We start from the raw sequence: 23,563 nt of genomic DNA, 5'->3' as shown, positions 1-23,563 counted from the left end.
TTGCACAATACTGTTTGTGCTTTCTGAGTTACTATCATCTTTTACTCATTTTGGAATGGACAGTAGTGTATAACACAAACACCACTGCCGTCCTGTGACCAGCACCATGTGGCACAACAGAGGTTAGAAGATAATTAGGAGACTGCATTGTTCATGCAGCACCTCAGGGTAAACTAAAGGAAAAAAAAACCCAAAGAAGTTTCACTGTAAACTTGTACAGAGAAACAGAGAGAGACAAAGAGAAAGAAGGAGGATAAGGGAAAAAAAATATTCCAGTTTGGCTAACACGTGTGCAATCTGCTCAGATGCCCTTGGTCTAGGGCACTTTCCAGTTGACAAATGGAGTCTCACTTGGCTCCATAGGTATTGAAATTAAACTAATTCAAGCTTTCCACTTCAATTTTTCTTCCTGACTTTGCAGAGTTAGGTCTCCTGCCTACCTACAACACACCATTCTTACTCAGAGACCTCGATGTGCTGCTTTAATACTGGCAGTGGTCTAGTGGAAACAGATTTTACCATCATCCTACAGCAAGATTTGTCCCTTTCAGAGGGTTGATTCAAGGGATGAATCCAAAATGTCATCGTGGTGGCTGGTGCTATCACTGTCACAGCTCTGCGCACTCGAATAGTTGGCTGCCTCTTGAAGCCTCATTAGCATATTCATCTGAAAGAAGAAAGCAATGTTTACACAATCTCGTCTCATTTAATACTGCAGTGACCGTGTTGAAATTTAATTAAGCTCCCTTGCTGTATGAGGTGTGCTGGTATCTAGGTGAGAGACCATACAAAAGGATTTCAGAAAGGGCAGGGTGATAGTGGCTCCTATTGGCACTCTTTTCATTGCCTTCTGGTTTTTAAATAGAAGCTTAAAGGTCCAAAGAGGAACACAATGGAGCTGCCTGATAACTCTCTTTAATTCAGGGGTGAAGCCAGCTGCAGCTGCAACACTGGCAGCGGAAGGAAGCTGTATCTCAGCTGGACATCTGGGCCCATATTTGGAGACAGTCAAGCTTCCAGATAATTTTTGGATGGTGTAGATGATTATGCTGGAAAAGCAACTGAAAACATAATCACAGTAACATACCCCCTCTACAAGAGAAGGATGGGGAGGGAATGAGAGAGGGTGGACTGATGCCAGCTGCTTCATAAATGAGTCCCATCTGCTCTTGAGGGGCTGACCTCAGGAGGGGAACAGCAACAGATCCTCCTACCCAGGACAGTAGAACCCCCCATAATTTAGGGATTACTGGTACCTGAAATCCATCAGAAAATCAGCAAATGGCAGCATTAAGACCCAGAAAATTACTTGGATGCTTGATGCCTAACTCTGTATAATGGTCAGGATTTTATTTATAAAGCATCCACTTCTGCCAGCATGCTAAGGACTGCAAGCAATGTTGATAGTGTTTTAGTGTTTTTCAAGGAATAAATACACTGTTGTTACAAAAAGCAATCAAAGAAAAACCAAAGAGAAAGATGTATTCTTATCTGTGTTTTAAACCCCTATTTCCAGTTTGTTTGGAAATCCTTACATCTCTATGCTTTCAACTTGCACGGTGAAGTTTTCTCTAGGCACTGAACAGTGTTCAACACTTTTGCGTAGCTTTTGCTGAAGCTTTGATAGGTATCCATGCTTGTGAACACAGGATACCTGTGGTGGGTGTTCAATACAGCCTGCACATGATGTGTCCTGTTTCCACAAGTGCAGCATCTGTCCACCCATGAGCTCCACTGCAGGTGGGGGCAAACCCTCCAGTCACAACTTTGAAGCTTCTGGCATTTACTCAGGTACAGATGCTGACCACAGTGTGCAGGGAGCAGGGGTGAATGGACACTGAACTCAGGCTGCCCGTGTTTTCACTATAGTGGAGACTATGCTGTGCTGGAAGCCTGTCCAATACACTCGCTCCAAGACCAAATCACAGGGTCAAATTACACCTGAAAGCTTTTGGAATGGGAGAGGACCCCAAATTAGATGATTTTCTGCACTTCTTCAGGGTGCAAGGTCTGTTTTTGAACATGAAACAGTGAGGCTGAGGAACCATTTTCTTAACACTGATAAGAGTTAAATGCATTTTTCTCTAAGAAATTCCATTTTCCAAGGGCTGCCTGTATTCTAGAAATACAGTTCTCTAAAATGGTATTTTGAATTATGATAAGGGCAGTCCATAGAGAAAGCACTACACAATAATAGCAGTTCAACACATGCATTTTAATAGTCCATTATCAGAGGAGGCAATGGTAAACCCAAATGTCTGGGATCATATTTAAATAAAACAAAACATGGCATTGAGGGAAATCAATTTCTTATCATTTAATGCCACCACACTTGCATTCCTTTTACATTAAGACTGTTACACAGTCATCAGTTATGTTAAAATCTTCCGAGAAATGGGAGGATGGCTAATTTCTATTTTCACTAAATTCTCTATGATAAATAAGTTAGATAATGTGAATATCGCAGTCCTTCATTTGTATAATGTAGATGAAGACCCGCCCAATGAAAAATTATGTTTTCATGATAAAATTGATTATAAGCTGCTGAAGAGTGGTACCCAAACAATATAATGGTGAAGACCTGATACATGGTACCAGATACCAGGTACATCTGGGCAGATGGGAAATGCAAACAATGTAAGGACAAATTAACATGTTGTTGATACATGCCTTCCTGCTTCCTTTCATTTTCAACATTCTTGTAAATTACAGGAGTATTAATTGTAAAAGCCTATTTTGCACAGTAGATTTTTACTGCACAGTGTACAGTTTAACATGTGAGAGTAAAGTGCATACTGAAAAGCCTTTTCCCAAAAGTTTGAATCTTACCAAGGGATCCCCCTCTGTATCAGTCTGCGGAACATGCTTAGATGTTGTTCCCTCTTTTGCTGATGCATAACCTTCATAACCAACATCTTCGGGTCTTAACTGAAGTAGTGATGGCCACTCATGCTGTAGAGTTGCAGAGCTCCATGGATAGGTATCAGCTACCCACTTGGAGGGATCCTCCCAGGGTGCCCTCTTACCGTACATCTATATTATGGATATAACACAGGTAAGTACTCTACAGAGTTTTCAGTACCAGTTGTAACAGCAGAAAAAGAAGTTATCACAAACATCTAAACCATTTTAGAAAGAGATCGGCTTTCAAATGTTCTCAGTACTCAGGTAAAATAAGACCTTAAGAAGACCTGATCATCTCCACTAAGGCTCCTTCAATACACAGAGTGGCTGCAAGTTGGAAAACACTCAGTAACTAGTGACACTTGTAGACAACAGCAAGTTCTTGATACGATGTGAAATGAGACCTCCAGGTAATTTCCTCACTAAAATGCATCCCTGTCTGTATTGCTGTTCACAAGCAACAAGTTAACTGAGAACCCATTGGCTGCTGCTTTAAAGATTTCTTTTAGCAGTGACAATGACACAGTGGGATGGGAAGCCATTCACCAGAGCTTTTTGTAATTTCTCCCATCTCAAACAGTCTCACACAATCCAAGAACACCCTGCTATTGGCAGGGCATGCACTCATGGAGGATATAGGTGGGCTGCACTCCTAAAGGGATTATAAGAGGGGAGGACTTTAGTGATAAAAGCAGAGTGATGAGTTGTGCTTATCACTGCAACACCTGCTGCCAGGAACTTGCTGAATGCAGAGTTCAGGTTAGGCAGCCAAGTTCCGTGTATTAGGCACAGAGGTACTCAGATTCTTTCTGCCCTACACTGAGGTTAGGTTGCTAAAACAGAGTTCTGCCTAAATAAGCCAAGAGAAATGTTCCTCAGGTAGGTAGCAGCCTAACTCCAGACTGTAGCATCTTATCTGAGATTAATAGCAACTAAATCTTTTCTGGAATCTAGAGCAAGGCTTGTAAATCCTATGTCTGACAAGTGAGTTTGCAAAGTACCTGACTAAAAAGGCAGTTTTTATCCATCTTTGGTTCCAGGAACATTTAATTATATGATATAAAGGATTTCTGTTTATTATTAATAATTTTATTCTATGGAAGCCATCCAAAGCAGCTAAAAATTGGTACAGCTCATGAAACAAACATATTTGCTTCTATATGCTGCCATCTTCTGCTCCACAACTGAAGTTTTCATTTAAGCAGTTACCCTGTATGCTTGGGAAAATATGAGCATGAAGAATACCACTGCATTTTTATAGCTGGTCTAAACAAGTGCTGTTAATCTCACTGTGACTGTTCTATCAAATGTTTGGCAGTATTCTGTACAAGGCATAAACACTGTAATTCCGAGAGAGATAAGCAGTTTTTGGAAAGCATGAGATATTCAACAGGCAAGATTCTAAACCTCCATCGCATCAGTATGTCACTGTGTCAATACAGGTGATAAAGAAACTGCAGCTGCTTACGTAGCTCTTTGCCTAGTCCATAACAATCCCCTCTGCACTGTGTAGTAATTTCTTTCAGTGTAATGTGTGGAACAAAATGCCTTTCCACAAAGCATCTTTTTAGAGGATGTAGAATTGCAGTGCATAAACAGAAAAAAGGAAAAAGGGAGAAAGCCAATTAAAGATAGGGGGGAAAATACGAAAAAAAAAAAAAAAAAAAAGAATGGATTAATGTAACGATTTAGGCTTGCTCCACAGATATGGAACTATCTGAAATCCTAACCTCCTGTGGTATAACCTTATAACCGGAGTTATCCTTCTGGGGAAGACCTCATTACAGCCTTCCAGTACTTGAAGGGGCTTGTAAAAAAGAGGGGGAACAACATTTTAATGTGGGCAGATAGTGATAGGACAAGGGAGAATGGTTTTAAACTAAGACTGGAGAGAGTTAGATCAGATATTAGGAAAAATTCTTTACTCAGAGGGTGGTGAGGCATTGGAACAAGTTGCCCAGAGAGGTTGTGGATGCCACATCCCTGGAAGTGTTTAAGGCCAAGAATTAGATGATATTCTAGGTCCCTTCCAATCCAAGCCTTTCTATGATTCTATGAAAACATCCTTGCTCACAGCTTTTCCCCACATGCCTGTGTATCTACCGGTCTATGTAGGTGGTAGGAGGATTACACAGACCGAAGTTATTTTCTTGCACTAGTGTAAAGCTTATTAACCATTCCATTTAGGGGTAAGCTGAGCCTGCCTTGACTCAGGGAGACAATCTGAGCTGTATTTAGCCATGCTGGGAACTCTTTAAACAATGGAAAATCCCCCACCTTCCTCCAGTCACACAGAAGAAACCCTCTTCATAAAATACAAGATATGTTAGTGCTGGAGCAAACAAAGCCAAATTATGTATCAGAGCAAGAGCAGGTCAAAAGGAATTTGAGTCTGCCTTCTATTAACTCCTCCAAAGAGTTTCCTCTTGCAAATGCAACAACATTCATACCAGGATGAATTGTTTAAAAATAGCTTGGAGAAAGCCTTTGAAAGCAATCAAAAAAATTTCGAGGAAACAAATGAAATACCTGAAGTCCTTCTCTCACAGCTTCCAGAAGATATGGAACCAGGGAATAGTTCCAAAGGTCTGTGAACCACACTCTGGAGCCATCAACATCCATAGGGCAAGGGAGGAAGAGACGGGGACCTGAGCAGTCAAGTTGTGTATTAAAAAAGGTAGAACTGGGAAACACACTTAAAATAATCTTCTCAAAATTAAAAGAGCAGTACTGGAACAAGCTCAAGGTAAGAGAATACTAAAACAGGACTACATTAAAGGAGCTAACAGTCTTCTGTTATTAAAAATGAACTGGTGTCATTTAGTTCAATTTTAGGGCCTGATGAACACTTACAAGATTTATGGCAAAGCTATGTAAAAGCTGACATCTTTGCTAATGTAGTAATTCCATTAAAAGACCTCAGGTATAAGGGCTTTTATTGCTGTAATTATACTGCAGTGTGAAAGCAGGAGAAAAAAATAAGGCTTAGGAAAGTTACTGTTGGGGTAATTTTTTTAAAATTTAGTTTTAAAAATTGCGATATTTTACTTGAAAGTATTTAGCAACAAAGGAAGCTCTACCAGGAAATATATATACTCTCTCATTAAACTTTCCATTTTCTTTTCAATCTTGATGATAACTAGACAAATTCCCTACACCTATGTGGTACTTCCCATTGAGACATGGCAACTTTAAAAAAAAAAAAATTTCTTCACAAATCTCTAGAATTCTCAGCCTGCATCCTTATTTCAAACCATTCCACCAGTGGACTCACCAATGGTTACATCTGAAGAGCTGTGCGTTTCTAGGAAGCTGTTGAGATGATGCCATGTTTTGGGGATCCAGTCAATGATTTTCATAAGCTCATTATTGCGTATGTTCTTTTCTATTTCAGTTTCAATCAGTTTCCTTCTCAGATATCTGCCTAAGAAACCTTTAACAGGCTCTGTGTGATTAGCACACAGCACCCACCTGGGTAGAAGAGATAAATGTCAAGCAGCCATGAATAGAAAATACATTATTTCCTCTTAAACATATAGATGAAAGTAATATCATAAGCTTCCGAGTCTCATTAGTTAGCAAGTATAACACTGCTCCAATAAACCTCATTACTGTTCACTGTTTCCACAGAGCCATTTCAGGTTCCAGCAGGAATTCAAGACACTGCCAAAGACAAATGAAATGCAGGAATGCAATCATCTTCAGCAACTTGCTAGAGGTGCTAGACAGTATTTTATTTCTTTTACTTTTCCCCAACACCATTCAGAGACCCATCAATAGAGGAGAGACACTGAAACTAAAATACTTCACTGTGATGAGACACAAGACCAATATTTGTCAAAGAACTGGGGTTAGAAGCAGGGAGCTGTGCAAACATGGCCACAGTAAATACAGAGTGAATGTACCTGAAATTGTGATGCATCTCCAGATTTGGTGAAGAAGAAACTCCCTGGTTCATGGTTCCAATAATATAGGGACTGGAAAGATAAAAGCAGTAAGATTTTTTGAAGGAGAATTTATTCAAATATTTGAAGTATATTCCTTCTTATTTTCTGCACTAGGCCAATTTCAAAAGAGTCTCTGAATGTATTGTAGTCATAGATTTAAAATATTTCTGAGGTACCCTTTTAAAAATGCTTATTGTACAAAATTTCCCTCTTTGCACATATGTAGTTTACTAGTGCTCATCTGTAATGAAAAAATAAATGAAGTAACCCTGTTTTAATATAACTCATAATTTGGCAGTAGGTTTAGCTTTTTAATTTCAAAAGCCAGTGAATGTCATGAGACATTGAATGCAATGATTTTATGAAGGGAAGTCCCTCTGATGTCACCTTTACAGCAGAAATAACCAATATTACATGGCAATAAAAGTTCTAGAAAACATTATTTTTACTCTTGCTTGAGAGTAAAGGACAGTCAGCCAACTTTGTGCTTATGTACTGCTCCAGGAAAACTGTGGGAAGGGCAAATCTGCTAGAAACACAGCTGCTTCTGCATGGCATGGTTTATCCCAAATTCCACACTTACAAAGTGTAAGCTGTTCTCATGGTACTAATGAGAAGTGTTTATGTACATTCTTAAATTTCGTGGTACATTTACATCTTACTGAGAAGCATGGGAGTCATGTAAATGAAGTGAAGGAGCCAACTAAATACTTGGCTGAAGAGGGTTAAAATTACTGAAGCACGTAACAGCCTTGCAGATGGCCTATGGGAGTCTAAATGTTCACTGGGACATTTTATTTTGCAAAATAACAAAGAGCTTTTACTGTTTTAATTGCAGAACAAGTGCAAGGAGAGAGAAGAGGTAATACCTACCATTTATTGTATTTACAGTTGAGGAAACCATTAAAGATGTCACTTAGTGAACTGATGTGGTGGAGGTTATCAAGAATTATGACGACAGGGAGGTCAGCACCATTGTTGTCAGCACTGCATTGCTCAGCTAGGTTTGCTAGATATTGTCGCAGATCCTTCCACAGAATTAATAGAAAACAAAAATAAAATCACAAAAAAATGCCCCAAGCCCAGAAAAGATTAATTCAATTAGACCATAGATGTAATTTCACTGGAAAAAAAATTGGGAAGACAAAATGACTGCTAAAGAGATTTCCTTCTGTGGATCACTCAGCTGGATCTGCACATGCAGGAAACCATGCTGCTTACAGAGGGCAACACTGAACCACATCCTAGGAAAAAGAAAAGGTGCTGAACACAAGGCAAATGACTGAAGCATTCTGAGTTGGTGGATATATTCCTTAGAAATTTGCTGATAAAATAGCTTATCTCCAGAGGAAAACAGTTTGCAATAAAGTATGCCATTTCCAATGGGCTGAGATACTCACGTTAATTTTCGGACCTTTGTTCTTACGAATGCCACATTCATATATCAAAAAACCCCACCACACTGTCACAATTTCAGTATATTGAACTGCTCCTTTAGATATCTCATTTCAGCACTCTCACTGAAAATCTGCCTGTCCTCTTGGGGATGCTTTATCACACCTCATAATAAAATTTGTTGTGTAAATTCTTTCCTGTCAGCTGTCTGGCTGCTGTTTAGTGTAGAAGTAAAAGAGAGCTTTCTGTAACCAAAACATTTCATATTTTTGTCAACACTTTGTTGCTCTTGAGGATCTGGGCTAGTCAAGTTTTACAGCTGTATCTCTAGAGGTATCTAATTTTGTCAGGGTTGGAAATACCCAGTATCATGGACAAAGTTCCTATTGACATTTTATTTTCTGGATCAGGGATAGCAGAATCTTTTCTTCTTTAATGTGAACATGCACCTTTTTTATTTCAAGAAAGATTTTTCTTTGCCTTTTTATGATCAGGTGTCTCTCAGGAACATTATGGATTTCTTCCATGGAATAGTACCATCTGTATTATACCCTTGGGTATTTGACAATGTCGTTTTTTGGTTTTTTTGTTACTAACTCAAAAGTTCTACATAAATTCTGATAGAAGTAAAGGAAAAGGTGAAAAAGCCCCCAACCAATCAAATCCCAAAAACAACAGCCAAACACCAAAACACACAGATCAAGCAATTTACCAGAAATCCAAAAGCCTGTTCTTTTGTGGGACAATTTTCTTTACAGATGTGTGTGATATAACAACAAAACATAAACACATTCCCTGCCAAAGTAAATGGTATCACAAATCCTCTGTACAAAGACAGGGAAAAGCAGTTATTTTTGCCAGAATGGTCCTCTTGCCCCTTTGGGATCTTCTTCCTTCTTACATTACGTTGGTATTCACTATGTTCCATGCAAATCAGAAAGCTTGGGGCAACCCTCTCATTTTTCCCCCCCCCAGGTACCAAGTTAGGAGTACAGCCAATTCAGGACAGCCAAGTGAATAGCCTTATCTGTGGCTAGCACAGTAGTCGTGCTAGAAGACTGATAATCTGAGCTATGTAAATCATCGGGAACGTGACATGATGTGTGAGGCAATTTCAGTATGGTCAGCTTCCTCACAGATGCACACCAGAAATCATGATGGTTGTATTTCTCCAGTGCTGATTAAGAAACTGAGCCCAAGACAGTAATTCCAAATCCTCACTTTGAAATCTTTGTTAACAAAGGCTGATTTCATCATCATAAAAAAGCAAGTTACACTAGTATTACTATATATCCAACCTTCTGACAAAGAAATTACAGACACTCCAAAAATTTAATTTACATAGGAGTTGGACTCTGCATCTATACTTAAAGTGGGTTTCCTCAAGAAGGGGAAAATTGAGTCTTCCTTGACAGTGCTTCAGTGGTTTGTTTAGAACAGAAAGATCTGACCCCTGTACATCACTGGGATTGGAGACTGAATTCTTATAGGAAGAAATGCTAACTGAGCAGCAAAAGATAATATTAACACAAATTAATAGAATCTGTTCTGCATCATCACTACAAGCTGAGCAATAGGTTATGTTTTCAACTGTAACTTACCTTGCTTGACTTGTGATCTATGTTAAAAGTTGCAATTGCATCCTCAGTCTTTTTTCTGCCAGATTTAGTTATAATATATTCAGCCAGCCTGTTAGCTAAATAGGTCTTTCCTGTGCCACTGGGTCCCGACAGAATAATTCTCCGATGCTCCATCAGTAAATTAAAGTACCGTTGGGTAATTGGCTTAGGAATTAATGTGTCAAACACAAAACTATCCAAACTGTTTTCTTCCACTCCTGGGGATAAAAGAAATAAAAAATGGCCTGTCTTATCCTTGCTAAGGTAGTAATTTGGCCCAGCACCTGATGGTATAAGTGCTATGCCCAAAGCAAGGTAAGATACATCTTAAATCAAATCTTCTAAATCAAATCCCTACTAAGGACTTATTTACTGTGGAATTACTGATATACTTCCACAAAAAATTAAACAGCAGTAGTGAGTTGAGATGAGTGGGAGAGATGCAATCAAAGTAAATGTGAAGAGAAGGCTCAGTGAGGCAAAGATATATATTTCAGACATTACTGGCACCGATGACAAAAAAAAAGGTCAAAGTGACAGCCTCAAGGGTTACCAGTTGTCACACCAATGTATGTAAAGTTCTCCTGAAGGCCCCCTCTCCCCTCCAATAGCAAATCCCTAGAGCTTTTGAATTTAGAATTTTTCCTGTGAAACTGAATAAAGCATAAATATTTCTCATCATAATCTCTGTTTTGGGTTTTGTTTTTTTGCCACTGCTTAGAAATCTGTACTTTGGTGTGATTTGGCAGTCAGGCAGGGGAGGACAGATATTCTTAGATTTCCCTCAAAAGACCACAACACAATAGTTATTATGCAATGTCTTACAGACAGTTTATATGATAAATGTGTCCTCGAACTAGAGACAATAAAGATCAGGTGTAAGAAAAACTAATATGAAAGGACAGGGAACTGCAGTGTAGGACTCTACAGTATCTGCAGAAGTATTCTTTGGGTTTTACCTTTCAGGTTCACAGTGATGACGTTATTATCTCCAACCAGATATCCACAAGGCAGCAGTTCAGGCACTTCTAGGCTATGGGCTCTAATTACATCCCCTATACAGTAGCTAGCAATGCAGTCAGAGCTTAAACCCAGGCTAGTAGTTGGATCCACTCGAAAAATATACTCCTGAAATTATATGAAAACATAAAACATAAAAATATTTACTGAATGAAAGCAATTTGGAAAACTGCCTACAGTCATAAGAAAAAGAACAGTGACATTAAGAATAAAGCTTAATAGTGGTGTTAACTATATATCAAAAAAACCCAAACCAAACCAAAAACTTGGCAAGACGACTCAAAGAATACAGAAATTTTCTAACATGAAACAGAAAACTGTAATAATACTTAAGCTAACTTTTCAGTGTCTTACCTTAAAGAGACGTCTGATTACACCATCTAAAACATCCCACTTTGTTTTTCCACTGACTCCAATTGATCCTATCAGGTATGCATGTGGCTTTTGATCCTGGAAAGAGAGATTTTTGGAAACTAGACTAAAAATGGTGCTAATTCGTTTTCTATGAAGATTCATAGTTTTCCCAATGTAGAATATTATTTAGAATATGATGTTACAACTTTGGTAATAATCTCTGTGCCAGAAATAGCTATAGATTGTATTACTTTGGTACAACTTTATAAAGAAGGGAATATAGAATCTTGTTCTGTTCTTTGATTGCATCTGTGTCTTTAAAGAGATGACTAAAAATAAAGGTTGCACTGTATTTATAATTTTTTAACACAGAACATGAAAACACGACAATGCAATTTCTCAGCAGCAAATTCACAGTTGAACCCTAAGGAGTCCAAGGCATAGATCGAACTTATAATGACTTTTAAATGGAGATAGCAAGTCCCAGGACATCCTATTACTAATTAAACTGAAAATTGGTAGTGTCTAAGCTACCACAAAGGCAGAATGAGGCCATATAACATTAGTCTATAGAATGTGCCTCCCTGTATTGAGCATATATGACAGAGAAGAGAGCTGCTACCTATAGGAAATTTCCCTTCAGTTCCTTGCTTAAAATACCGAAAAAAATGGAGCTACTACATTCCAGCATTTGCTTGAGCTATAATTCTGCTCTGGGTAATGCACTTACCTTGGCTCGACTATAGCCTTTGTTTATAGTGACTAAGATTTTGACACTATGACCATCTTTGTGGAGTGCTCCATCAGTGACATCATCCAACAAAATATCTGCATTAAAAGAAGGGAAGTGATCGGTCTGACAAATCACATCAATTATGTTCACATCATTAGTTCAGTATTTGTTCAAAGGATTTTTTGGTTAAAAAGAAAGGCTGCCATGACAACAACTTGCAATTGTTATAATCTGTACTTATTCCTAATTCACCATTTCTGTTGGAGGTGACAAAAAAGTTACCAGTTTTCAATTTTTGAAGGAACATTAGGAGTTTTAATCATGTAGAAATGAACAGAGAATCCACAAATAAATAAAATCTTGCATTATAGTCTTGTCTTTGCTTTTCCTCTTGGAACTTTTTCAAAATTACAATATGTTCACAAAGTAATGTTGTTTAAAAACTAAATTATGTCTTTGGGAACTCAGTTGTCACCTTTAGAATGTTTTAAGAAGAGAAAACAAGAAATCCTTGCATTGATATTTTTGCTGTTAAGTAAAACAGCATTTAATTTCACTTTCCAGATGATTCCTTTATCTTCTGTACATATGGCATGGATAGAAACTTTTTCACCTCCACTAGAAAACCACTTTGGATTCCTCCAGAATATGGGACTCTATTTTCAGCCATTCCTCTAAGGAAAGGTTTCATTTTTCTTGGACGTAAAGAGTGATTTTGATCTGCTCTGCACCTCTGCTTCTACCACTTCATTAACTCCTAAAATGAGAAAGTTGATGTATTTCTATTAAAGGCTGGGCCTACAGCTTTATTGCAAGTGATAAAACTGCTGCTTTCTTCTAGAAGTTCTCTCTGAGGTTTTACTGTTAGACATTTAAACTAACTATAAAATTAGATGAGATTATGGATTTGCATTTTCTTCCAATTTGCATTTTCTTCAAAGGCCAGCACAGTAATCCACTAACCTAAGCCCTGTTCGTTCTTAGTCTGAAAAACATTGACTTCATGACATAGTCTGCACAAGGTCAGATTTCAGCCAAATTAAATGAGGTCCCAGTAAGATTCAGTCACAGTTCAAAGGAAAACCAAAGAAGGCTTATGAATATAATTTCAATTAATGTATTAAAAAATTAGCTTTCATGTAAAAAGTTTGATAATTACATCCAGATCTAGAATGCAGATTCTGCTGTTTGTTTTTTTTTTTTAATTCATTGAACAAAGCAGCATTTTTTTCTTTTTTTGTGAGCTTTAATAAATCTATGCTTGCTTTTTTCCAGGCAGACTGTTTTTCTGTGTCACCACTGAATGTTTCACTTCACTTGTCTTGTGATTTGGCACATTTGACAAATCTTTGAGCAAATCTAAGAGCTTTGATAATATCATAGTTTGTCTGAGGGCAAATTATGGTACAACTGATCCCCCTGTGAAATTTTTCTATCTCTAAATGACCCTTATGTAGCCCTTTAAATTAATTCCTCTTTAAGTCTTTAGGAATGAGGAAGCACTCTGTAGCAAAAGAACAAATTCCGCTTTATAAGAGTTCTCTCTCTCACAGATACAAGGGGCTTAGAAGATGCCCAAGGGCCTCTAATTTCATGGTGGTACTAATTGTTTTAATTACCCCCTGCTAGGTCTGCTTTTTTTCATCTGCTATGATCACTTCAGTTCAGTTCTTGTCTGAGCTCTTGTCTGGCACTCTGGGCCAGTCTTGTACTTGTCCTTGTTTGCTCCTTTCACTCCAGTGACTGACTGAAAGAGGGGTGTCTGTAACCACCAAACCCCTTCCCAACTTGCCACTCACACTGATCTGGAGGGTATCATCATACCCTTAGGAAGTGAAAGTGGATAGCTTTGGTCATTTCCAGATGACCATGATTGATTGGAGGCATTGCTTCCAGAACATGCAGTGGCATTTTTATAATATGAAGAGCCAAAGCCCTCAGTTCTCTCAGCTTAGTCCTCATCATGATTAACCTCTCCACATCTCAGGAACTTTTGTTCAGTAGTACTCCAGCTGTCCCAGAAATTCCAAAAGCTGTCACCCTTCCAAGTTCTCTGGCATGGCAACAAAATGATCGTCACAATGATCAAAAATTCTGGATTCATAATCAAATGAAATTCTCCACTCCTCATTAAGGCACCCTTATATCTTTAATTTCTTACAACCAAAAGTAATTACTTTGCATGTGAGAAAAACATTTAGAACAATAGCACAGAAAATTATATAAAGCTTATGAAATAATGGAATCATTTAGGCTGGAAAACACCCTTAAGATCATAGAGTCCAACCACTTCTCCCAGTCATCCTGTTCTTCTTCCAGTTCCTTTCCCTTGTTTTCCTCTTCCCCTTCCTCTTTTTTTCTCCCAGCTTTTATTTTTCCTATTCTTTTGCTGAACACTTCCTCCTAATTTTCTTCTTCTTCATTCTTTATCTTATGTTTACCTTCCCTTTACTTTCCCCTGTTCCTCTTTACCCATTGAATTCTCATCTAGTTCCCCCTCCTTTTCTTCAAACTCTTCTTCCTACATGTTTATTCCTGTATCTATACAGAGTTAGTGCCAAGCAACAAAGTGCTAATGGCTACTACTCATGAGAGACATTCTATAACCATCATATTGAAAAAAATTCTGTAACTTTTTTTGGTGGTTTTTTGTTTGGTTGGTTTTTGTATTTTTTTTAATATATGTGGATCTGTGAGCAGTTAAATGTTTTCTCCCTGCTTTTGCAACACCTCATTGCATGCTGAGGCCCAGTTCAGACTCCTCCATGCTAAAAGTTAAACCTTTCAAAGAGCTGGAATGTAAATAAAAAATATACCAATTTTCATACAAAATCTGATATTAACCAGAAAAAATGTTCAAATATCCGTGTAATCAATGACTGGCAAGATAATATGACTAACTGCCAATTCAAATTATAGTCAGTCAGTTTGGCATATTCCCAGCTGTACTCTTGCCTAGACTCTTTCCACAATTATTAGCCACATTTTTATTGCTTCCAGAGACTGCACTATACTTTCTGTGGCGTCTATGCTAATGAGTGCTGCTCTGCTCCTGCTTTACTCCTGGTTCTAATGTTAGAGACAGCACTTCTGTTTCTTGGCTACATTATCAAAACAAATGTAGAAGGCTTATTATCATAAACTCCATGGCATGGAAAATAATCAAATGCTAACATTCAGTATGTGGACCAAAGTTCTGCTTGCTTTTCTTCATTCACAGAAGACAATGAGAGTGCCTAATAAGCCAGGAGAGGTTTGACTCCAGTGATAAATGGTGATTTGGTTCAACATAGGCTAACTAGCTGTACCAAATTAAGAAAATGTAAGGGATAAAGCTAACTGAGACCGCCTTCTGCTTCAGCTGCAAGTCAAGTTAAGGGAGGTAACTGAATGATCAAAGATCTGTAAACCAAAAGAAGAAAGTTTCACATACTATAGTCATATTTATCCCATATGGGTAAGAGAATATATCAATACAGTTGTCAAGTATACTTCAACAGATATTCCTTTACAAACAAATTTTAAACTGTATGACCAAAGAGTATCGTAAACTATGTAGGTAGAGTATCATAGCCAGGGACAAAGCAAACATAATGAACAGTCTGTTACTGCTGTTCAGGGGCTTCTAAAAGCTCCATTTTTCATACATGACCACCAGCATTCTTCCTCATCTCTGTTACTGAATGTATATCCAATGTTAGCCTGAGTGATATGAGGTGTTTTAATTTTCAGAAATGCTTCTCTTATGTGGGCCATTTAGAGGCTGAAAAACTCTTACTAACTGCAGAGGCCTGCATGTCCCCAAAGTATGCTCACCTGATGTAACAGATTCTGTGATGTTTAAATTGTTCAGAGAAAGTCCCAGTGACTGCCTTGATGAAGAAGATGATGTGCTGCTTGATGACTCTGATGATGGCCGGGCAGGCTTTCCAGTATTTCCAGTCTCTGCCTTTAAGCGATCATTTTCAGCTTTCAATATCTCAATTTCATTCTACATACAAAAGAAACCAACACAAAAGCACAGGAGGTTATTCTTGTGGAAAACCAATGTCGGTGGCTGTTCTGGTGATGCTGCTCCCCTGACCTAGTTAACTGGCTTACCACTTTCACAGCATAGGTATAACACAGTGAAAACTGGATTGCCTTTACTTCTTAAATGAAGGGAAACCCCCCAATAACCATGTTTAGCTTTTGCCTCAAGATAGATCCTAAGCAATGTAAGATTCAAGCTTTTGTTTTTATTGTAGAGTTGACCATAATGTGACTGTGGTGAGAATTTTCCCAGCTATCCCCATTTTTTTGAGGTACTTTCTATTGTCAAATACCTTAGGCAACAGTCAGTTAAGAAAGTTACTGGATATCTCAATGTATCCAAAGTCACAGGAAATTATTACTGCCATTGAACATAAAATTAAAGCAGTAACTTCACAGAGAAATTAAATTAAAAATGAAAAATTAGAAATTGATAGTTTAACAGTTTCATGACCATTCTTGCTATCAAAGAAGACTTTTTGATCATTCAAACATGGGATTGTTCACATAGTGGTGAGCAAACTCTATGACGAAAACACACAGTGACAGATGAATCAGAACAACTGGAATTTTTTTTTAGCTAAATCCTCTGTGGTGCCAAGTGATTATTGAATGTACAATAATAAAATGAAAACTTAGCCTGAGAACAGCCTGGTACCAGCAAAATCTAGCTTCCAGTCGCTTCACAAAGCACATTGCAAAGCAACTGCTTATTCTTGCAGATGCTTCTGCACATCAAATTTAATTCTATATTCACTATCACCTGGCTAAAAGTCCCATTTTTTTATGGAGGCTGCACAGCTATATTATACAAGTAAAAACATAAGGGATAGATAGTGTCACAAAAAACCCTGCTACAGCTACAAAAAGATCAGATCACATATGCAAAGGCGAGGAGTTAGTGAAAGGGAAAGGACAAACCAGCATAAAAGTAACAGAACGTAATAGATGTGTGTATCAGTTTATTCTAGAGTTCAAATCAGGAGCTACTCTGCAATGTATGCCAATTAATTACACAGCCTTAGCAGTCTTCAATTCACCTGACCTTTAGGTTTTTAAGGTGCTTTGAATATAAAAGTAATCATGTATCCCTTCCATGCGTCCTACTTTTTCCCCTTACCAGTCCTCATCAATCCTCTAAAATACCACAGTTTGGCAACTGCAAGGTGGCTGCCTGTCCTTTTGGGAAAACTTCAGAAGTGGTGATTACCAGTAACAGCATCTCAACCAGTTGCCCAAATTTGAGGAAGTTCAGACTTTGGAGAACTGTGCAAAACTACAGCAAACTTCTCCCTCTTGGGAGTTCACCTGGCTCAGGCACTCGTATCCAGTATAAGATGGTAACTGGATGATAAGCCTTCACATCCGCTTCTCCACCATTGCAATTAACTGTATTCTATTCCTCATAGTTCCTTAAAACTTTTCAGTGCCTCGAGATCAATGTCTTATGTCTGGACAACTGAAACCATATTTACGGACCAGTTCTTGGTAAGTCTTCCCTCTAATTGAAGTTCAGCCAAATAATCCCACAGTAATGTTGGCACTCAAGGTGTAAGCACCTGGGAGGATGGCAGGTACCATAGATGTCTAAAGATGTGGTTGAGACTGATATAGGATGGTGTAAACAAAGAAGTCTAAAAAAACATCAGGCACACCATTTCTGTAGTTATGAAATCAGGTGCTATGGGCATCTACACAAAAGTGCCTAAAGGTGCACCTTACCTAAGCACCCAGCACAGAGCAATTCAGCTGGCAAGCCACTGGGCTGGATTCAGCTGTGCAGGGGTGGGTTCCAGTGGCATAACAAACATGGTCTTCCATGGAAGAATGCTAAACTTACATGTCCTGTGCAGATGCAAGTATTTGAGTCTGGTTCAAATGGTAAGAAGTGCCTATGCTCAAAGAACTCCATTTCACCCTCTGTACCTATCTCAGGGTAATTTTAGGATAGCCCTTTAGCCCTCACTACTATAGGACTAAAATTCAATTGACAACAGAAGTTTACCATGCAGCTCATTCCTAGACTTTTAAATGTAGCTATCCCTGTCTCAACCTGAATATCCATCCATGACTTTGATTCTGTTCCCGAAATACAGACTTATAGTGCCTTCAGGAATGATGTAAGTATGTTAGCTGTCATTCCAGAAGGGCCCAGTTCTACTGAAGAACCTATGTCATACTGTGTGGATACTACAGATCCTTTTGGGCACCCACCATGGTACTGGGTATTTGCATGTAAGCAACAGAGTCACGTCCCATAAAGCTCTGTGCTCCACTGAAGAACACTGCCATTCTTTTTGCATCCTATCAGCCTCATGAAAAGGAAAATCTTCTAATGAAAAATGCAATCACAAAGAATTGGAGCAGTGTCACAAAATAACGTAGCAAAATTTTATGATGCTGGATACAGTAATTAGTTCAATTTTACATTCTTTGCCTTGGCAAACCATGACTGAGTTAGGAATCAGAAATGATGAAAGAGTATGCACGTAACATCCTGGCCCCCTCCATGGCTCAAGGATTTAAAACCCTGTAGAAACCACTTTTTGATCTGCTTCTCTGTCATGTTGCTTACCCCAGTCATAGGCTTGAATTAATAAATATCCTTTGGGCAAGGGATTATGTCTTCTTCCATATCTCTTAAACATATTTTAGCTACTAATACATATGCTAAGAATGTCTTTATTATAAGGTGAACACTTATCATACCCAGCCTTCAGAATTACTGTCAATCTACGAATTTACTTTGTATCGACAGTTTTTTGGTGCCTGAAACAAAGTACTGGGCAAGGAAATACACCAGTCATACCTGTGGTGTGCATCTCTGCCATCACTGAAGCTACTGCACTGACCTGCATGCGGTTCATGGCTTCCCGGATCTGATCCAGATGGTGTGCAGAGCTGAGGGCTTCCAGACGAATGTCCGTTAATTTTAGCTCCTTCTCCCTCAGCTCGCTTTTTAGCTGAAGAATAATTTCAGCCTCTGCCTCTGTGCACTCACAGATCCTAAAGAGGAGCAGGAAACAGGCAGGAGATTAAAGGAAGGTTCTCTCCCCAAAGCAGTGTTATTATTAAATATCAAAGTACAGAAAAATGCTTGCTGCTGGTGAAACCTATGAAGTGAAGAAAGAAACTTATCAAAGAAACATGAAAATGATCGAACTGCAAATTAAAAAAGGAAAAAAAGCCCTCTCCAGAAGAAGTGATCAGAGTGCTTTTTAGCTTTTTAGTTTAGTTCACTATGGTGAAAAACAAATTCTTAACTACTTTTCAGGTATCTTTTTTTAAATGTCTATCATCCATTGGTTTTAACTGGATTTTATACTCACATAATTTCTTTGGTGCAAAGTTTATCATTCCTCTATGTAACAATTGTCAGAACTGAAGTGTGCTGATCAAAGTGTACTGCTGATATTTATTATTTGTTAGGCATCAATATTTTTCTCTGTTTTGAATAGTACACAAAGGGACAGTCCTTGAATTTATGGTCTAGAAGATTTTGATGTGTGATGGTTTTGATTTGTGATGGCCGATGTTTTGCCTATAGCCTGTCATTTTGTGATGTATGATATATGAAATCATGTGGGTTGGTTTTGGTTTTTTTCCCTTAAAGACTGGATTACCATATGATTATTTTTCATGAGCATTTATTTTAAGGGAAGAAACCATAACATTGTGAGAAAAGACTGAAACATTACTGGCCCAGAGACCCACAATTGTCCAGCTCCCATGTCAGACTGTTTTGCCTCTTTGTATCATCAGCAGAACCACCAGTAAAAAGTAAAACACTGAATTTCAGTTACATTGCTACACTTAGTAGTATTTCCAGTCAATTCAATAAATGTTATTTGTTCTTTATTACTGTGACTATAAATAGTTAATATTTGAGGAAAATTTCAATATGAAAAGTATTTCATGAAAATAGTATTATTATTGTGATTATTACTGCTAATATTAAAAAAAAAAAAAAAAAAATAGGAACCAAGGTCAGCATTTAATTGCCAGAATGCATGCAAACACATTTTGGGAAAGAAGCTGCAGCTCTCCTCAGGTCAGCAGTTGGGTGTACAGCTCCATGCTCCACGCTCAGTTTTACCAGGATCTATGTTTATAGACCACACGACCATTTTGCCTTTTCTTTGATGCCCAGGCTAGAGATGACCTTTATACACATGTACTAGACAGATGCAATTGGAAGAGAGTAAAGGTAATGGTTTAGAACATGAGACCTGGTCAAGAAAATATAGGAAGAAATCATAAGCAAAGGGAAGATGAAGAAGTTCATGGCAAATAAAATATATGTCAAATAGAGGAAGAAAAATAATGAATATCATTCAGAACAAGGACAAATATTTTAAATGTGATTACAAATTATTAAAGACATACACTAGGATTTTTTTTCCCAAATATTATGATACAGTTCTTTCAGTGATGTGCCCATACCTGCCTATGCTAAGCAAGTAAGAAATGAAATTTTATTTCCATGCATATATTATCTAATAAAATAACCTGGACATATGGCAAGTCAGCTATTTGTTGGTTAGTTTCTTTTGGCTTTTTTTTGGTTTTTTTTCAGTACATCTTGAGAAGCTATGGACAAAAAGACCTTGGCAAGCCAGCTTTAAAGAATACAAAAGTGAAGCAGAAAGCAGAGCTACGGTTCTGGAATAAACAGGAAAAACTAGTCTCAGCTCTTAAGGTAGGCAGAATGGAAGTAGAAAGTAAGAACTAAATTTTCTTTTGCAGATCCCAAAACTTTACAAAACTTAGCTCCTATAACTGTAAAATTATGTAAGAATATGAGACCTCATCAGAAGGAAGAAAAACAAAAATATAAGTTAGCATTCCTGAGCAGTCATAGAAAGAAACTCAAATGCCTGATCAGACTTGAGACAAAGGTTCAAAGTAGTTAGAAAGACTTTTCCTTTTTCCTTCTTGTTACAACCTCAGAATTTTTAAATCAATAGGTTACTTTAGGCAGAAGGAGTAAATCAAGATCTTTGAACAGAGTTTGCTAACAATTATGAAAAGTCTCAAAGGAGGCAGGAGTTTAAATTATGCAACTCAGAAAACTGAGTCTTCCAAATCAAGTGACATTATCAGCATAACAGACAAAACAAATTATCTGTATTAATACATTTTATGTAATCTCTGTGTTATCCTGTGTAGAAAGGTCATAATAATAAAAAATGTAATCATATGATCAGAAAGATCACCGTGTAAAAATGTTATGGAGGAAAAACTCGAAGGCTGTGAATGGGGTGAAATTTAATAATTTAAGGCTCAGAGATCAAACAACCATGGCAAGAGCTTGAGATGAAAGACTAGATGTGCATTGCCCTTGATAAAATCTGGGAATACTAGCACACCTAGAGAGCAAGTCAAAGAGACAGAGAAAAATCTAGGACTGGTGGAAAGGAGGCAGGATAAGGTCATGGGAGCAGATCTGTGAATCATGAGTAATTAATTTTGCAGAATAAAAGTATTCTGTTTACATTCAGTCACTTTCTAAGTAAGGCTTTTACTCTTTACTATGAAGGTGATTTTTAAGTTGATAATAAGTCAAACAGTAGGGTACCAAACATGTAGAAATCCTCATCCCAAAACACACATACACCTCAAATGGTAAAAATACCAGCTTCCTATAAAATAATCCAGCAAAAATACAGAGACTTAGATGAATTATGATTTTCTAGTCTTCACACAATTTGAGAAAAGGAAAGCACTTATTCTCAAGGTGTTCAGTTTTCAGGAATATTTGCTGTCAGACTCCTAAACCTAGTATATAAAAATCATTAGAGTCTATAAAAACTTAATAATAGAAGGCATATTACCTAACACAGAATAATTCTATTATAAAGCTTAGTAATCAGTCATGAGAATTCCTTGAGGGCCTTAAGAAAGAGTAATTGTGACCTGATTACTCTCAATTAGGACCGGGAAAGTAAGGCTCACACTAGTAGCAGGCATTTTTTGGTTCAAAGAGGCTGATTTCCCCATATTAGAAAGTGTTATGAGTTTAGCAGAATGAAAAAAAAAAGGCAGAGGTATATGAATGAGAGCTGTGAACTCTGTAAGAACATATCAGATATTCAAAAAAAGAAACGGGACAGCTGTTGACTGATGATTTGTTCTCAGACCTGAAACCTCAAGGGTGGTGATTTGAAGAAAATATAAAAGTAAAATGCCACGAAAAAACCAAGCTGATGAAAGAGGGGAAATAGATTAGAAATTATATACATCAGTAGCTACAAAGTAGATAAAGTAATAACAAGAGGAATGAGTATATTGTAAAAATCCATAGCCACCTGGAAAAAAATTACATTTTTAGTGTGTCATGAAGAAAGGAAACAAGGAAACTTCAGCATTTGGCCTTTACTAAATGGATACAATAGAGTTGCTAATGGTGCAGGGAGAGCACAACATAAGCTTTTGGAAGTTTGCATAGCTAGGTGATTTTGGATAAAGTCTGTGAAAGGAGGAAAGAATGACTGAATAAAGAGCTGCTGCAGAACTAGTGTGTAAATGGTGAAGCTCACAAGAAATCTGGCAAATGGAGGGAGCTCAGGATTAAAAGATCACAGCTGTTGGCAGTGGTTTGTGAACTGCACACAGCCACACTGGAGGAGGCCTGTTTCCCAGCCCATCCCAGTTGCCAAGAGAGACACTTACGCAGACGCTGACTGTGATGGTTTCATTGATGTCGCCCCACACTCTCCTGAGCTGTGGGGCAGTTTAGGTGAGGAAGGAAGAGAGGAGTCTGTCAGCTCTTCTATGTCTGAATGTGAGGAAGGAGGTTTGGTGGACTTTTTCTTTCCAAAGGCCTGTTTGAAAGAGCTTCTTAGCTGGAAAACAAATACAGAACAAGATTATTTTCCTCATCACAGCACTTTGTGCGCAGCTCATGTTTTGAAGAGTTAGTTTGCAGATGCCATCCTAGCCACTGCCTGAGGTCAGTATGCAGAAGCAAGGTATTAACATATGCAACGCAGTATCTCTAAAAACATGATACGGTGCTTTGTTTTGACTTTATTAATCCAGCGCAGTGCAAGAGTAATGCTATGGAAAAAGTGCAGGACTGAGTGGTACAGCTATTGGAGAGGGGTGCTCATTTAAAGCCGTTAAGCCCCGGTGGAATCCCATTCCCATGGCATTCCCTTCAAGGGGTGGCTTTAAATAACCACTTTGCATCTAGGTGCAGGCAGAACTAAAAGCTGAAATCCAAAGACTAGTCCAATTTATAGGGTTTGCCAATTTATTTTCCCCATTAAAACTTGGAATGGTCAAACTGTGCAAATGCTGTGATTTGGATTGTAATCGAGAGGATATAAGCTGGGACATGAGGTTTGCGTTGTTGTACTATTGAGAAGAATGTTAGCTGAAAGGTATATACTGTTTTTTGCAATTTCCTTTAGAGTGGTAAGATCTCTGAATGTACAAGCATTGCCTTCTCCCTCTAGAAGCTTCTATCCAGTATTGAAAAGGGACAGAATAGCCAAAGAGCCATTTATTTCAGGAGCCAAGATGACAACAGTTTTGTCTGCAGTTAAAATTAACTA

The 23,563-nt window shown here is 38.0% G+C and overlaps 1 protein-coding gene across 5 annotated transcripts in view; it reads right to left on the bottom strand.

The window, feature by feature from the left end:
* Positions 1-23,563, bottom strand: part of NAV3 (neuron navigator 3) — a 484,909-nt gene that overhangs the window by 1,992 nt on the left and 459,354 nt on the right. For all 5 annotated transcript variants that reach the window (XM_068999468.1, XM_068999461.1, XM_068999483.1 and 2 more), the window contains 13 exons: positions 22,677-22,849; positions 18,857-19,010; positions 15,789-15,963; positions 11,970-12,067; positions 11,240-11,335; positions 10,825-10,993; positions 9,848-10,083; positions 7,725-7,879; positions 6,810-6,881; positions 6,179-6,375; positions 5,434-5,552; positions 2,830-3,033; positions 520-667 (listed from right to left, as the gene is read on the bottom strand). In XM_068999468.1, the coding sequence (XP_068855569.1) occupies positions 548-667; positions 2,830-3,033; positions 5,434-5,552; positions 6,179-6,375; positions 6,810-6,881; positions 7,725-7,879; positions 9,848-10,083; positions 10,825-10,993; positions 11,240-11,335; positions 11,970-12,067; positions 15,789-15,963; positions 18,857-19,010; positions 22,677-22,849 (1,968 nt within the window). In that variant the 3' untranslated portion in view covers positions 520-547. The remainder of the gene's footprint in view (positions 1-519; positions 668-2,829; positions 3,034-5,433; positions 5,553-6,178; positions 6,376-6,809; positions 6,882-7,724; positions 7,880-9,847; positions 10,084-10,824; positions 10,994-11,239; positions 11,336-11,969; positions 12,068-15,788; positions 15,964-18,856; positions 19,011-22,676; positions 22,850-23,563) is intronic.

The sequence above is a fragment of the Aphelocoma coerulescens genome, chromosome 1A (assembly GCF_041296385.1).
Source record: "Aphelocoma coerulescens isolate FSJ_1873_10779 chromosome 1A, UR_Acoe_1.0, whole genome shotgun sequence".
In the NCBI taxonomy this organism is placed as follows: domain Eukaryota; kingdom Metazoa; phylum Chordata; class Aves; order Passeriformes; family Corvidae; genus Aphelocoma; species Aphelocoma coerulescens.
Note: the sequence above shows the minus strand (reverse complement) of the source record. Positions and strands in the feature narration are given on the sequence as shown.